This window comes from Vespa crabro, chromosome 18, assembly GCF_910589235.1.
Source record: "Vespa crabro chromosome 18, iyVesCrab1.2, whole genome shotgun sequence".
NCBI classification, from domain to species: domain Eukaryota; kingdom Metazoa; phylum Arthropoda; class Insecta; order Hymenoptera; family Vespidae; genus Vespa; species Vespa crabro.
In genome coordinates, this window is record NC_060972.1 from 2,917,399 (window position 1) to 2,932,398 (window position 15,000).

General features: G+C 35.8%; 1 protein-coding gene across 1 annotated transcript in view; it reads left to right on the forward strand.

Moving 5' to 3' along the window:
- Window positions 1–5,701, forward strand: part of LOC124430339 (proline-rich protein 7-like) — a 24,304-nt gene extending 18,603 nt beyond the window's left edge. Inside the window, exon 2 of the mRNA XM_046976725.1 lies at window positions 5,454–5,701. Coding sequence (XP_046832681.1) covers window positions 5,454–5,457 — 4 coding nt within the window. The 3' untranslated portion in view covers window positions 5,458–5,701. The remainder of the gene's footprint in view (window positions 1–5,453) is intronic.
- The last annotated feature ends 9,299 nt before the right edge of the window (window positions 5,702–15,000 follow it).

The following is a 15,000-nucleotide window of genomic DNA, read 5'->3' on the forward strand; positions in this document are numbered from 1 at the left end:
ACGCGCGTGTGAGAGAATAGAATTGTACATGGTGTGGTACGCTTGTATAAGAGAGACAGAGAGAGAGAGAGAGAGAGAGAGAGAGAAAGAAAGAAATAGAAAAAGAGAGAGAGAGAGAGAGAGAGAATCGCGAGGTACATGCGTACAACTCAAAGGCGGTTTGCGCCAGGGAGATCGCGAGAGTATATACCGTTCGAGTTCTTCTTTGTCTCGCATACAAGAAAAAGAGAAAGAGAGAAAGAGAAAGAGAGAGAGAGAGAGAGAGAGATCCCGCAAAATCTTTCCGTGCTCTACTTCACCCTTTACTCTTCTATCTCTTTCTCTCTTTTTCCGAACATATCCATCTATTACTTTCTTTTTCTCCCTTTCTCAGCATATCTGTCTATCTCTCTATCTTTCTTTATTCATTTCACCCTTTCTTTACATCTTCCTTCTAGTTTCTTTCAGTTTTGTGTTCCTTATTTTCCTTCCCTCTCTCTTTCTCTTTCTCTTTCTCTCTCTCTCTCTTTCTCTCTGGTTTTGTCTGTCTCTTTAAAGCACATACATACATACATACATACATACATACATACATACATACATACATACATACATACATACATACATACATACATACATACATACATACATACATACATACATACATACATATATATATATATATATATATTAGGCTTCTTACGTGAAATCTCTTCGTGCTCTCTTTCACCCTTCCATCTTTTTTCTCTTTTTATCTTCCTTCCTTCCTTCCTTCCTTTTTTTCTTTCATTCTTTCTTTCTTTCTTTCTTTTTTCTTCGTTCCACCCTTTCTCTTTCCCTCTAACTTTAAATTCTCTTTCTTTCTCCTTCTCTCTCTCTCTCTCTCTCTCTCTCTCTCTCTCTCTCTCTCTCTCTCTCTCTTTCTCTCTTTAAAACACATACAAACGAATTCTTCTTACACGAAATCTTTTCTGTAGTCTGCTTTCACCCTTTTCTCTTCCATCTCTCTTTTCTCCTCACGTTTGCGCTTGTCTCTATCTTTCTTTCTTCGTCCCACCCTCTCTCTCTCTCTCTCTCTCTCTCTCTTTTTCTCGCTTTAAAACACACAGATACATATACGTGTTGGCGTTCTTCTCTCCTCGTCACACACCCCATACCTTTCTTCGTTTTCTTTCTTTTTTCTTTCCTTACTTCTTTAAGCAGTCCGAACCCTTTCCCTTCTTTAAAAGCGCCTCGTATTCTCGCACACGCAACGCTATTTCGTTCTCTGTTCGATTCATTGCCCACCGGAGATGATGCATCGCCTCGTACGTCTCGATTGAGACTCTCCACCTTTCTCTTTCTCTCTTTCTCTCTCTCTCTCTCTCTCTCTCTCTCTCTCTCTCTCTCGTTCGTTCGTTCTACGGACCTTTTTTATCCTTTCTCTCTCTCTCTCTCTCTCTCTCTCTCTCTCTCTTTCCTTTCACCCTCTCTTCCTCTCGCGGTCTTAACAAACGCTGGATACAACTCAATCGCCGGTCACGATCTTTAAGGGGCTCTCACACGCAAAGATTCGTCCCGCGTTTCTCGCTGAATCGATCCGATCGATTCTTCGATTCATTCTCTTTCTTTCTTTCTTCCTTTCTTTCTTTCTCTCTTTCTCTCTTTCTTTCATTCTTTCTTTCTCTCTTTCATTCCTCCTTTCGTTCTTTCTTTTTTTCCTTCTTGATCCTTTTTCTTTTTTTTACTTTTCGTTTCTTTTTCCTCTTTTCTTTTCTTTTCTTTTTTTTTTGTTTTTTTTTTTTTTCTTTCTCTTCGTTTCACGAATTCTTCCCTAACTCGTTCACCACCCTACGTGTCCGAGAAATTAATCGATCCTTTTTGTTTTCCTTTTTATTTTTCTTTTTTCTTTTTTTTTTTCCTTTTTTTTTTTTTTTTTTTTAATGATCCTCAATCTCTCTCTCTCTCACACATACACAAACGCATGGATGTGTGCGCTCCTCTCTCTCTCTCTCTCTTTCTCTATATGTATATATATATATATATATACACATATATATAAGTAGACATATTTGAAGTTCTTAAGTGTCATCGTCTCGTCGACTCTCTTATTCGATTTTAAATCGTCCCTTGTAAATCTTCCCTGGCAGATGGCGAACATCAAGGAACGCTCAGGACAGTTTTGCGTGGAAAATAATGCGTGGGGGTAGTCGAATTGCTTGATTTCTTCTAGCGCAGAAAGAGACGATGAAGACGATGAAAAGGGAGAACGTGTGTGTGTAAGAGAGAGAGGGAGAAAGAAAAAGAGAAAAAGATGAAGAAGGAGATGACGTGGACGATGGATAGAGAACGGCCATTGGATATGCGGGGCCCTTCTCTCTTTGCCTGGCATTAGCGTTAACGCGACTTTCCAGGGGCATTAATCAGGATTAAAAAGGCCTTCTTCGGCGTTTCATGCTCGAAAAGGCGCTCCAAGATTTTCACTACGTCTTCTTTACCTCTTTCTTTCATTCGTTCGTTCGTTCGTTCGTTCGTTCGTTCGTTCGTTCATTCTTTCTTTCTTACATACTTTCTTTTTTTTTCTTTTCTTTGCTTTTTTTTTTTTTTTTTTTTTTTTTTTAATATTTTTGCTTCTTTTTTGTTTTTTTTTCTTCCCTTTTATTATCTCTCCTACCAAGCACTTGTTGGCGCTCTAGCTAAGGTCCATTCATTTGTCAAATTGTGGGTGGCCTCGTTTTCTCTTTCTGTCTCTCTTCTTTCTTTTTCATTATAACTCTTTTTCTGCTTCTTCTTTTTCTTTTTCTTTTGTTTTTTTTCCTTTTTTTTTATGTTTCTTTCGTCCTTTTTTTCGTTTTCGTGACTTTGTTGCCGTTGGAAACAAAATTTTTTGACCGAGCTCGTTCGCATTGCCTCGTAAATTCTTTTTGTTTCTTTACTTTTCCCGTTTTTTTTTTGTTTTTTTTTTTTCTATTCTTCCTCAGATACACTATTTTAAAATTTCTTATAATTCATAACGAAGTTACTTTTTTTTCCTTTCATTACATTTATATATTTATTATAGGCGTACAATTTTCATTTATTATTTAATAAATTAAATGACAATTATATTTGTACTTTAATGTATTTTAATGAAATTAGAAAATTATGATGTTATATAAACAAAAGTATCGTCAATTCAAAGATGAATTTATATAAAAGGTATTAAGATCCGATATTGTTTTCTCTCTTTATCCTACAGTCGTCATGCCACAATGTTTGATCGGTCGCGAGAAGAAGCGGTCCTTTTATCACGCGGGGTTATCGGTCGCCCTCGACATTACCCATTAAAATGATTGGTCCGCTAATAATCAAGTCGCCTCGACAGCTCGTACCCGTATATGTGTATAGTGCATTCTCGATACAGATTCAAACTATATTGTATGATCGATTTTAAATCAGACAATTAATTGTCGTCTCTTTTTTTCCTCTCATTTTTGCAGATCACCATAGTATACTATTAGAAACAATATCAAAAATCATTACTTATTATAATTATCAAGACGATTGTTGTAATTTCGTTTAGATTTTCTTCTGCTTTTTCTTCTTTTTTTGTTTCTTTTTTTTTGTTGGTTATATAAAAAAAAAGAAAAAAAAAAAGAAATAAGAAAACTGTCGGATAGAAGTCGTGCTGAGAGAGAAAGAGAGAGAGAGAGAGAGAGAGAGAGAGAGAGAGAGAGAAAAGAAAGGAATGGAAAAGAAAAATTAAAGAAAAAGTTGTGCGATTTTTTGAAAAAAAAAAAAAAAAAAAAATAAAATATATATTTCGAAGATTAATGATCCAGGGGAGTTAGAACGATTGCAGGAGGATGCAAAAGAATTTGTCGGACGGAGTTATCTCAAACGCACTTTAGTTCGAGTGAATTCAATGAGAGTACTGTTGGCTTAGGGTTCATTGATATCGCTCAATTAATAAATTTAAATAGCCCGGCATATTTCCAAGGCGTCGTTTCTCTCTCTCTCTCTCTCTCTCTCTCTCTCTCTCTCTCTCTCGTCTCTCTCGTCTCTCTCGTCTCTTCGAGACGAGCAATGGAGCAACAAGCCCGCCATAACTCGTGCCCGACGCACGTAGCCTTTATTTTCTATGTTCTTCGTTATTTCAAGCCAAGTTTGAAATCGCCAAGTGTAAAGAAGAAACGAGACATCTCGAGTCTCGTTAATTACATTAGACAATGGACGTCTTTATAATCGGGAACGTATTATCAAAATTATAAATAAATACGACACTCGATGTATGATGGTTCCGAATAATGCCGATGAAATATTTTCAGTTAATTTTTCGAAATAAAAGTATTCGAGAGGAGGGGAGAAGAAAAATTGAACGCTTGAGTCGACTTTGTAATTTCAATTTTTTTGTTAATGTTAGAAACAAAAAAAAAAAAAAAAAAAAAAAGAAAAAAGAAGAGAAAAAAGAAACGAAAAGAAAGACTCGAAACTTCTTCTAATAATTAGAAGAAAAGTAAATAAATAAATATAAAAATATTATAGTATAGTGTGTATTATATTGTATTGATAATTCAACGAGTTAATATGGAAATTTGTAATTAAAAAAAAAAAAATACTCGATTAAGACACACAGCGTTATTTACACGCGTATCAAAGCGTTATAGATAATTAATCATTGTTTAGAATTGAAAGAAGTTTTTCATGATAAACGAGATGGACGATCGTTGAAAATTTTCGAATACAAAAAAATACCAAAAATAAAAGAAAAAAAAAACAAAAAAGAAAAAAAAAAAAAGAAAAACATTCAGAGTAAAATTTAAATGCAATATTATGGAGAATAACATTAGAAGGGAGAAATTCTCAAAGATTACGACCGAGGTCTTGTTAGTGGAGAGTCAGTGCCGTACGAAAGGGTAGGTGCAAATAGGTCCATTAAGTTCAATGATGAGACATTCTTTGGCGCTCGCGCGAGCACGAGCGCGCGCGCGCGAGAGAGAGAGGGCGCGCTCGCGCGAGCACGCTTGCGGTTGATGTAAATCGACCTTAATGGCTCGCATTAACCGCTTCAAGTTGGGTCCGTCCGTCCTGCGACTGTGGAAGGTCTTATCGCAATAGGAATTCCGTACACCGGATGGTATAGCGAGTGGCGTTTTGAATACTAAACCTTTCGCGAAGAGAGAAAAAGAGAGAGAGAGAGAGAGAGAGAGAGAGAAATAGAAAAAGAGAGAAAGAGAAATAGAATTGCTTATGAAAATTTATTCAAATCTAAGAGAGTTAACAAAGTTCCTTCTTCTTGCCTTCAACATTGGCTCGAAACTATCGTTAATATTTGAATCTATTCATTCATGTGAAATTTTTTCTTTTTTTTTTTTTCTTTTCTTTTTTTTTCTTTTTTTTTCTCTTGATCGAACAGACTCAAAATCAGGGAATAAGATTGATAGATTTGTAAGACGATATAATTGTATTGTCATGTTCGATTAATCTTATCGATACAATTGTTATTTTTGTTTCAGGTGAGTATCCCATATCTTTGACGTTTCCTTTGGCAGACTTTCCTTTTTTCTCATTTACAAAAGGTGGGTGACCGACTTGTTTATTCGTATTACGTGAAAAAATACGAATGTAGTGTATTTTTAGACGTCGATGCGCGCGACCAGAATAAAGGGAAGTGAGAAGGAAACGGTACGTGTCAGACATACGCGAAAGAGGAGTCCTGTCACGTTCGATTAACCTCCCGGCGGGAGAGGATTATTTCTTTCACGAAAAATTCGCTTGGGGGGGAAAAAAAGAAAAAAATGTCCTATAGTATGGACATTTTTTACTTGTCTTTACTATTTTCTTTTTTTCTTTTTCTTCTTCTTCTTCTTCTTCTTCTTCTTAGAACATTTCTTACGATATTATTCATTAATAACATAATAGATATCATATTATAAATAGATCAAAATTTACATCATAATAATCATAATTCATAATCAAGATCTATCTCATTTTAATCAAGATTTATTTGCTAATAATCCATAACATATCATAATAATTATTATTAATATTTTATCGAAACAAAAAACGAAAATATATATAATCGTTGTATGTTTTAACATACAACGATGACATAGGCAAATAGTCGGATATCTGAAAAGTCCTTAAAGAAAAAAAACAAAACAAAAAAAAAAAAAAAGAAAAGAAGATAAGGAAAGAAAAAATACGGAAAGATGAAGTCAAAACAAAAAAAAAAAAAGAAGGAATAAATCAAATCGATCATCTCGTCCCCGAAGGATCTTGATTGGGAGGGGTTGGGGGAGGTTTTTGTCGTTAAGACGAAAAAAGAAAAGAAAGTAAAAAAAGAAAAAAAAAAAAAACACAAAAAAAGAGTTGCATCCTTCTCGCATACATATATACGTCGAAGTTGGCGATGTCCACGACGCAGCCCTGTGACGTGTCGTCCCACCCTTCTTCCGGCGATATAAATCGCCGGCGATATTTTAGCGTCGAAAGTCGACGCTCAGTTCTCCGGTTACGCGCGTACACGATTCACGTACAGGAATGAGCGAGTAGAAAGAAGCGCGTAGACGGGTAGAAGGTTTTGACAGGAGAAAAAGAGAGCAAAGCACATAAAAGGCGAAGAGGATGGGGTGTCAGTTGGGTAAAGGGTTGGGTAGGGGTACGGAGGGTAGTCAAAAAAGGAAGGAATTAGAGAAAGATCTAGAAAGAGTATGAAAGAGAGAGAGAGAGAGAGAGAGAGAGAGTGTGTGTATGTGTGTATGTGTGTAGGTGGAAAAGGATTTTAATCCGTGTCGTATCAACGTCTACACCCGTATTTCATCTAATCGTTTAAATTTTTTGTTTGCTTCTTTTTTCTTTCTTTTCTTTCCTTTTCTTTTCTTTTTTTTTTTCGTTTGTTTCATTTATTTATCTTTCCTTTCATCTTTACAATCATCAGTTATTATTTTATTATCTTGAAATAATTTTATCATCGAATTTATCGACCTTGTTTTAATCTTTATCATACGATTACTTCGGCAATCCTACGATAGGATTATACTTGTGAATATTTTTCTTTTTGTAATATTTTCATTCGTTAATTATCGATTATTCGATTAGAAATAAATAAAAAAGAAGAAGAAGAAGAAGAAGAAGAAGAAGAATGAAAGACAATTGTCGAACGAAGTAAAAAATCATCCTGAGGATATTATTTCTTTTTTTTTTTTTTTTTTTTATTCCACGAAACCATAGGTTTATATCCATACGGTCGGCTAGGTAGATAGTGTGTATATAATTATTTTTCATCAGAAATTTTAGCGATCTAGGATTAAAAGAGTTCGACTTTAGAAAGAAAGAAAGAAAGAAAGAACGAGAGAAAGAGGTAAAGAAAAGAAAAGAAAAGAAAAGAAGAACGAATCCGCGGGACCACGTAATGTCCGGAGCTGGCGCACCGAACGTTCCAATTATACGCGAGAAACGACCCGAAACAGGTTCCACGGCGGAACGTACACATAATTTCCCGCCCCGATGCCAATAAAGGAGCCTGGCTACGATTTTATAAGAGCCGCGCCTTCTTAACGCCTTTTTCTGTCTTTTGCTCCACGGGTTTCTCTCCTTATAAACTTTTTCCTTTTCCGCTCTCGAACTTGGAAGCTTCTCTCTCTCTCTCTCTCTCTCTCTCTCTTTTTCTCTCTCTCTTTCTCTCTCTCTTGTATCTACAAACTCCACCACCATCTCCACTACGAACTTTTTTCTTTATCTTCTTTTTCTTCTTCTTCTTTTTCCTTCTTTAACGCGTCGAATATCTCCCTCCCACTTATGCGTGTCTCTGACGAGTCTCACGCCGGCCACATAACAAGGAATTCTACGACTTTATGGTCGCTGGACCGACGGCAGCGGAGGGCCTTTTATTGGTCCTTTCCATCGGCCGACTAATGGTTCTCGCTTGGCAGCATCCCGAGGTTCACCGACTTTAACATTGGCAAACCGAGTCGCGCGACTTCTTCATCTCCTTTACCTTTGCTTTTCCAAGAGCAAGATCGCGAACCTACCACGACGTGTCCAACGATCCTCTCTACCAATGTCCTCCTTCTTCTTCTCATCCTCCTTCTCATCCACCTCCTCCTTCTTCTTCTTCTTCTTTACCTCCCTCTATTCCTACCCACTACCTTTCCTTAACAATCTCAGATATAATCCGCTAACTATAATCAAGATTCCTTTTCCTTCTGATGCCGAAGACATGAATTCCTTCGAGAAGGATTATTTTCAACTTTCGTTTCTTCGATTACTTATTTTCTCATTTCCTTTTTTTCTTTTTTCTTTTTTCTTTTTTTTTCTTTTTGTTCGTTTTCTCCTTCTTTTGCTTTTTCTTTTTAGGTTTTTGGTTTTTTTTGTTTTTCTTTGTTTTTTTTTTTTTTTTGATGCTCGCACGCAATATACAATCGGACAAAATGTATTTTAGAGAATTAGGAAGGAATAGAAAGAAAATTTTTCAAGATGTGAATCGAGCGAAGAAATATGTCGTTTGTTTTAATTGACGATATCGTTTTAATTCAAATTTAAGATATTTAATTTTGCACGTGGATGCTAAAGGATTCCTTTTTTTTCTTTTTTTTTTTTTCGAATTCAATCACGAATCAGTCATTATTCACGATGACAAACCAAGTCAAATCTGATCTATCGTTATATACTTTTTAATCTTTAAAAATGTATTAATGATCGATCTTAATCATTGATTATTCATTGCACGTCTCGAACATATTAAACACTATGAATAAAGTCAGTTGTTATGAAATTCAATTAAATATTTTACTTTTCTATTATATAGACTGTTTAAGTAATTTCGAATGCAAAGGCAAGAAACGAAACGAAACGAAACGAAACGAAATGAGTTAATCCATTGGTCGATTAGTTTTTATCTAGGTCATCTCTTTCCTAATAAGTTATCCCTAATCGTTATTTTGCTAATCGTCAATAAAAAAAAAAAAAAAAAACAAAAAAAAAAAAAAAAGAAAAACGAGAAGAAAAGGAAAAAAACAAAGTTAATTTATCATGAGATTAGATTTAGCTCAGATATTTGCCTCGGCTATTATGCAGACTGTTTAAGTAATTCCAAATGCAACGGAGGAAAAAAAAAAGAAATATGAAAAGAGGGGGAAAAAAAAGCGAAACAACTTTAATCCATTGGTCGATTAGAGTTGATTAGTTTTAACCTACGTCATCTCTTTCCCAATCGTTATTCCTAATCGTCAATAAAATCGGTTTTTTTTGCGTTCGATCCCACCAGGGGTAGAAAGGTAGAGAGAGAGAGAGAGAGAGAGATAGAGAGGGATAGAGAGAAAAAAAAGACATTTATTAAGAGATTAGCCTAGTTCAGATATTTTTATCGTTAATTATCGAATTCAACGGTAATTAGAAAGAAACGAAAGGACTTAATCTATCTTCATTCCAATTTAGCATTATACCTGATCATCGATAAATCATTAAATCGTTCCTATTGGAAAGAAAATGAAAAAATAATAAAAAGAATATAAGAAAAAGAAAGATCGAGATTCAGAAGAAGATAGTCCCTTTTTAACATCAATCGACATACATACATATATATGTATATATATATATATATATATATATACATATATGAAAAGGGATAAGTATGATCATCCGAACGATTTCCTTCCGTACGGCGCGTCGTAAACTCCCAATCGAGGTTTATCACGGTTCGCGTATATAGAAGGAGAAGGCCAAACGAGTAGGTGTGTAGGCACGAGTTGCACGAGCGAGTCGTGAGTACAACATCATCCGGAGGAAGAAGACCTGGTCGGTGGGTTCTCCTTCGACCATTCGTATAATAAAGACGCGTTCTGCCGCTACTCGCCGATCGAAACCCCCTTCGTCGCATACACGTGCGTACGAGAAAGAGAGAGAGAGAGAGGGAGAGCAAGCGCGCGCGCGCTCCTGAAAAAGAAAGAGAGAGAGAGAGAGAGCATTAACTCTTTCTATCTCTTTCACAAGCGTTCACAAGTTTACCTTCTCTTTCTTTTTTATATATATATATATATATATATATATATATATATATATCTTTCTTTTTCTCTCTATCTATCTATGTCCCTCTTTCTCTCTCACACACACATACATACATACATACACACATACGCACACAAAGATAAGATTCTCTCTATTACCCCTTCTTTGCTCTCTCTCTCTCTCTCTCTCTCTTTCTCTGTCTCTGTCTCTCTTTCTATCTTTACGTCTTTTTCTGTCTCTCTTTCTCTTTCTAGAGAATCTTCTCTCTTTCTCTGTCTTTCTCTCTCTCTCTCTCTCTATCTATCTTTACGTCTTTTTCTGTCTCTCTCTTTCTTTCTCTCTTTCTTTCTCTCCATTATCGTAGACGTGTGCGTGTACACGTATCTATCTCTTTCTTTCCCACTAAGAGAACTCTACTCTGTTACCCCAAAGGCCCGTCGCCTGCAGCGCGGGCATCCGAGGTATTTTTGAACCGGTCCACGACAGGAGGCTGCGCCAGGGCCGCACTTTTCTTCGTTACATCGTCGAAAAACTTTATTCCATACTACGGGACTTAACTTTCATTTCGTTTCATTTCATTTCGTTTCGTTTCATTTCATTTCGTTTTGTCTCTGCGATTATTGTTAAAATATTCTTTCTTTTTTTTCTTTTTCATTCTTTCTTATAACTTTCGATGTACTCTCCTTCCTCACGATTTCTTTCTTTCTTTCTTTCTTTCTTTCTTTCTTCTTCTTCCTTCTTCTTCTTCCTTTTTTATTTATGTGTGTTTTTATTTATTTATTTATTTATTTTTTTATATCAATCAATGTTCTTTGATCGATAATAACGACGAATGTATATTTCTTGTGAACTACTTTAGATAGCGATAGATTTTCGTTTATTAAATTGCACATGGTCATGGATAAAATAAGGTAGTATAGGATAGGATAGGATAGGAAACGAGTTTTGGTTAAGAGGGATCGAGTTAACTCTAAGAGAAGAGATTGAAACAACCGGTGTGTTATGCCGATGTATAAATTGTACGGAGAACTCCCAGGTATCTTAGGATCGATTTGCAGATGAATTATTGATCACTGTCATTGATCAAACAGACACTTTGTGCGTTTAAAGGCGCCTACTACTTGAGAGAATACTATATGCGTATATACACTCTTCACACCTTTCATTACTAATTCTCCTTCATCTCTTTCCCGTTTAACCTGTTAACCAATAGGGGAGATTTTCGATCGTTCGAACTTTTAATACATGAAAGTTTCATCCGTTAATAATCGATTCAATATGATAAAAAGGAATAGAAAAGCTTTTGGAATGAATTAATTAAAAAGAAAAAAAATTTGAAGATTTGCAATAATTATTCTCTCTTTTTTCTTTCCTTTTTTTCTTTTTCTTTCTTAATAATTCTTTTTCTTGCTTCTTTCTTCTTTTTTTTTTTTTGTGACAAGTACCAATCAAAAAGAAAGTTTAATCTTAAGAAACAAGTCATTCAGTTATATCCAATTACCTGTTACACGTTTTCTATTATTTAATAATAATTTTTATATTAATGTTAAAATTTCATTGACTTTTAATTACAATTGAAAGATATTCATCTTAAAGAGATTATTTTTAAAAGATCGAATGGAGAACCCCTTGTGCGACGATACCTCCCCGACATCGCAGGTTTACGAGCAACAGGTGGCGGCATTACGTTTAAGAGTGATTTGGCCGAAGGGTTTCATCGAGAGCAGCCCTTACAACAACAACGTTGCTAACTCTCCATGAAATGTAAGGACTCCCTTAGATCCGACATTTCACCCTTTATATGTTCCCTTAAAATGACAGGTGTCGACACATATATATACACACACACACACATATTTAATTGCGTGTGTGTATGTAGGTACCATTACTTTTCCATAAATCTTACTCTTGCTGGTTCATTCATAATCTTATATTTTACGAATAACGAATAATACTTTAATTATCATTGATTTTTAGTATAATTTTTTTGCCATATCATTTCAGGTGAATTCGCAAAAATATTCGATTCTCTTTTCTCCATTTATCTTTCATTTTCGTTTCTTTGTTTGTTTTTTTTTTTTTTTTTTTTTTTTTTTTTGATTCTTTCGCTTTATTAATTATCATCCTTCGATCGTGCGAATATAATGCGTGTATGTATATTGTTCATGTAACGGGTCTTGAAATAAAAATGATCTTGATCGAACTTTTTTTTCATTGGAATTTCTTTATCCTCGATCGAAGAACGAATGAGGGATTGTTTTCACGAAAAAAAAAACAAAAAAAAAAAAAAAACAAACAAAAAAAAACAAACAAAAAAAAACAAAAGAAAAAAAAAAAGAAGAAAAAACGATACCGATCGCATTGATACGTTTCTAATGAAATTTTTCTCTTGTAATTCCTTTGAAGATATTAACAATATCGTTTTATTATTTATCGTTATAATGTCATTTGAAAAAATTATCACCATACGTTTATATTTTAAAGTTTATGATAAAAATTATTATTGATATTTGTATTATCATTTCATCGAGGAGATGGAAAATAATTGCTCATATTTCATTTAATAGTTTGTTTAGAATGATTCTCTGATTCTTGTTTCGTATTACACATATCCCGATAAAAGCAAAGAGCTCTTATTTCCTTGTTTCTCTCTCTCTTTCTCTCTCTCTCTCTCTCCCACCCTCCCTCTCTTTTTCCCCTCTATTCACATAATATTTCTTCCCTCATGGAGCATCGTCTTTCGTCATTGACGTCCTATGCCCCTTCGACCCCTTACTAATTCACCTCTCTCTCTCTCTCTCTCTCTCTCTCTCTCTCTCTCACTTTCTCCCCTCTCTTTCATATCACGAACACTACTCTCAGCTTTTGATACGAAATACTCGAACGTTAAGGCTCAACAGGTGGTATCAGCGAGACGCGGAGGTGCAGAGTATCTCGTTTCAAGCCGCACACTGTTACTCAAGTAGTACGCACCCGCTGCGTGCCGTATAATAGTAATATTCCAAAAACGCGTATCATATATTTTTCTTTTTCGTACGTGTATATGCGTTCACTTCTATGTATATGTGCGTTGACATCCACGTGCATCTTTCATAATTCTTTTTTTCTCTCTCTTTCTCTCTCTCTCTCTCTCTCTCTCTCTCTCACTCTATTCTTTTTTTAATTTTTTTTTTTTTTTTTTTTTTTTTTTCAACAAATTCATACTTTACCGTATTAAATAAGATTACTCAAGCGAAATTTTCCAAATTCGACGAATCTAACTATAATGGTCCTAATTAAATAATATTCAAGATTATATTGACAAAATACATAAGAATTGTTCGTTTAATAATATAGAATTAATGGCATGAATTCGATATAATATCTCTGATATAGCCGGATAAATATACCCTCGTTGACGTGAAACGTTCATTACATACTTTAAGTGAATGAGAGGGTGAGGAGCGGGACGGGGGGTAAACACGAAAAAGCTCATTCCTATTACCTATTCGAAAAAGAAGAAAGGAAAAAAAAAAAGAAAACACAAGAACAGAAATGACGAGGCCGTAGATATCGAAATGCACGATGTACGTCGTACGATATCAAAAAAAAAAAAAAAAAAAAGAAGGAAAAAAAAAAGAAAAAAGAGAAGAAGAAAGAAGAGAGATAAATAAATAAATAGATAAATAAATAAATGAATAAATAAATAAATAAAAAAAAACACACACATAAAGATAGGAAGAGAATAAAAATGGAAAAAGAAGGAAGAACAAAAGGGATGGGAAAAGAACAAGAGGGAAAGTATGGTTGTCGAAGGTTGAGCACCACTGGATATAATTATGACATCTAATTAGGTTTTTAGCCGTTGGCGGCTGGTTCGTCCTGCAGCAGCCATCCAGGTCTCGAGAGCAGCGTGCTCACACATACTTAGATATCGTGTCTACACATACACGTTACACAGTCAAGGTCTTTTTTCCGTGAGGCCACTTTGGTTCTCTCGACTCCGGCTCGACCTCAGTTCTCCTCCTTCCATTGGGTTTGCTCTATCCCTCCTTCACGATCACCATCACCACCACCACCACCACCACCACCACCACCACCACCACCACCACCACCACCACCACCACCATCACCACCATCACCACCATCACCACCATGATCACCAACGTCTCCCTCTTCTTCCCATTTTCTCTCTCTCTCTCTCTCTTTCTTTCTCTCTAAAGGCCGAGCGCGCGCGCGCGCGCGCGAGGATAGAGATTCCAGGCGAGTCCCTTTGTTTTGCCCGGTCTCCCCTTTTTGCCCTAAGAGACCGATTCAATCGGCTCCCGTATAAACTTCTGGACGAGGTAACCTTTTTCGAGGATATATCGTGCGAGAGCGAGTTTTCACAAGAGCTCCTATCTAATTATTTTATTCCCTCGAGGCTTTAGAAATTCACCTTAAGGAGATACTATACTATTATAATCGAAGTTTTACCATAAATACTTTCTCTCTACCTGAAGATCTTCGGTAACTCAATTAGTTGAACCAATCGGTTAATTCAGTCCTTTACGGTAAATGTCTCTGAATAGTAATTCATTTCACGTTATTGGATAAAGGGAAACAAATAGGAAGAGAGAGATGTAGATAGAGATAATAGAAAAAGTGAGGAAGGTAATAAGAGAAAGGGGTAGAGGATAAAAAAAAATTAAGGAAGGAAAAAAGGGATAGGATAAAAGGGAAAAAGAGAAAATCTCGGAGATGAGAACTCTGGTGAGATTAGCATTGGAACGTGAAAAAGTCTCCTGTTAGATGGCGACGGTACCCGTTCTTTCCAAGACGTCATTAGGGCACGCCACGTGAAGTCGAGAGGCCTCGAGATCGGGACACGATAAGGAGAGAACGCGCGAGAGGAGCAGCAACAGCAGCAGCAGCAGCAGCAGCAGCAACAGCAGCAGCAACAGCAGCAGCAGCAGCAACAGCAGCAACAGCAATAGCAATAGCGGCAGCAGAGAGAGATAGAGAGAGAGAGAGAGAGTTCGAATGGCCTGAAGAGAAGGAGGTAAAAGAAGAAGAAGAAGAAGAAGAAGTAGAGGA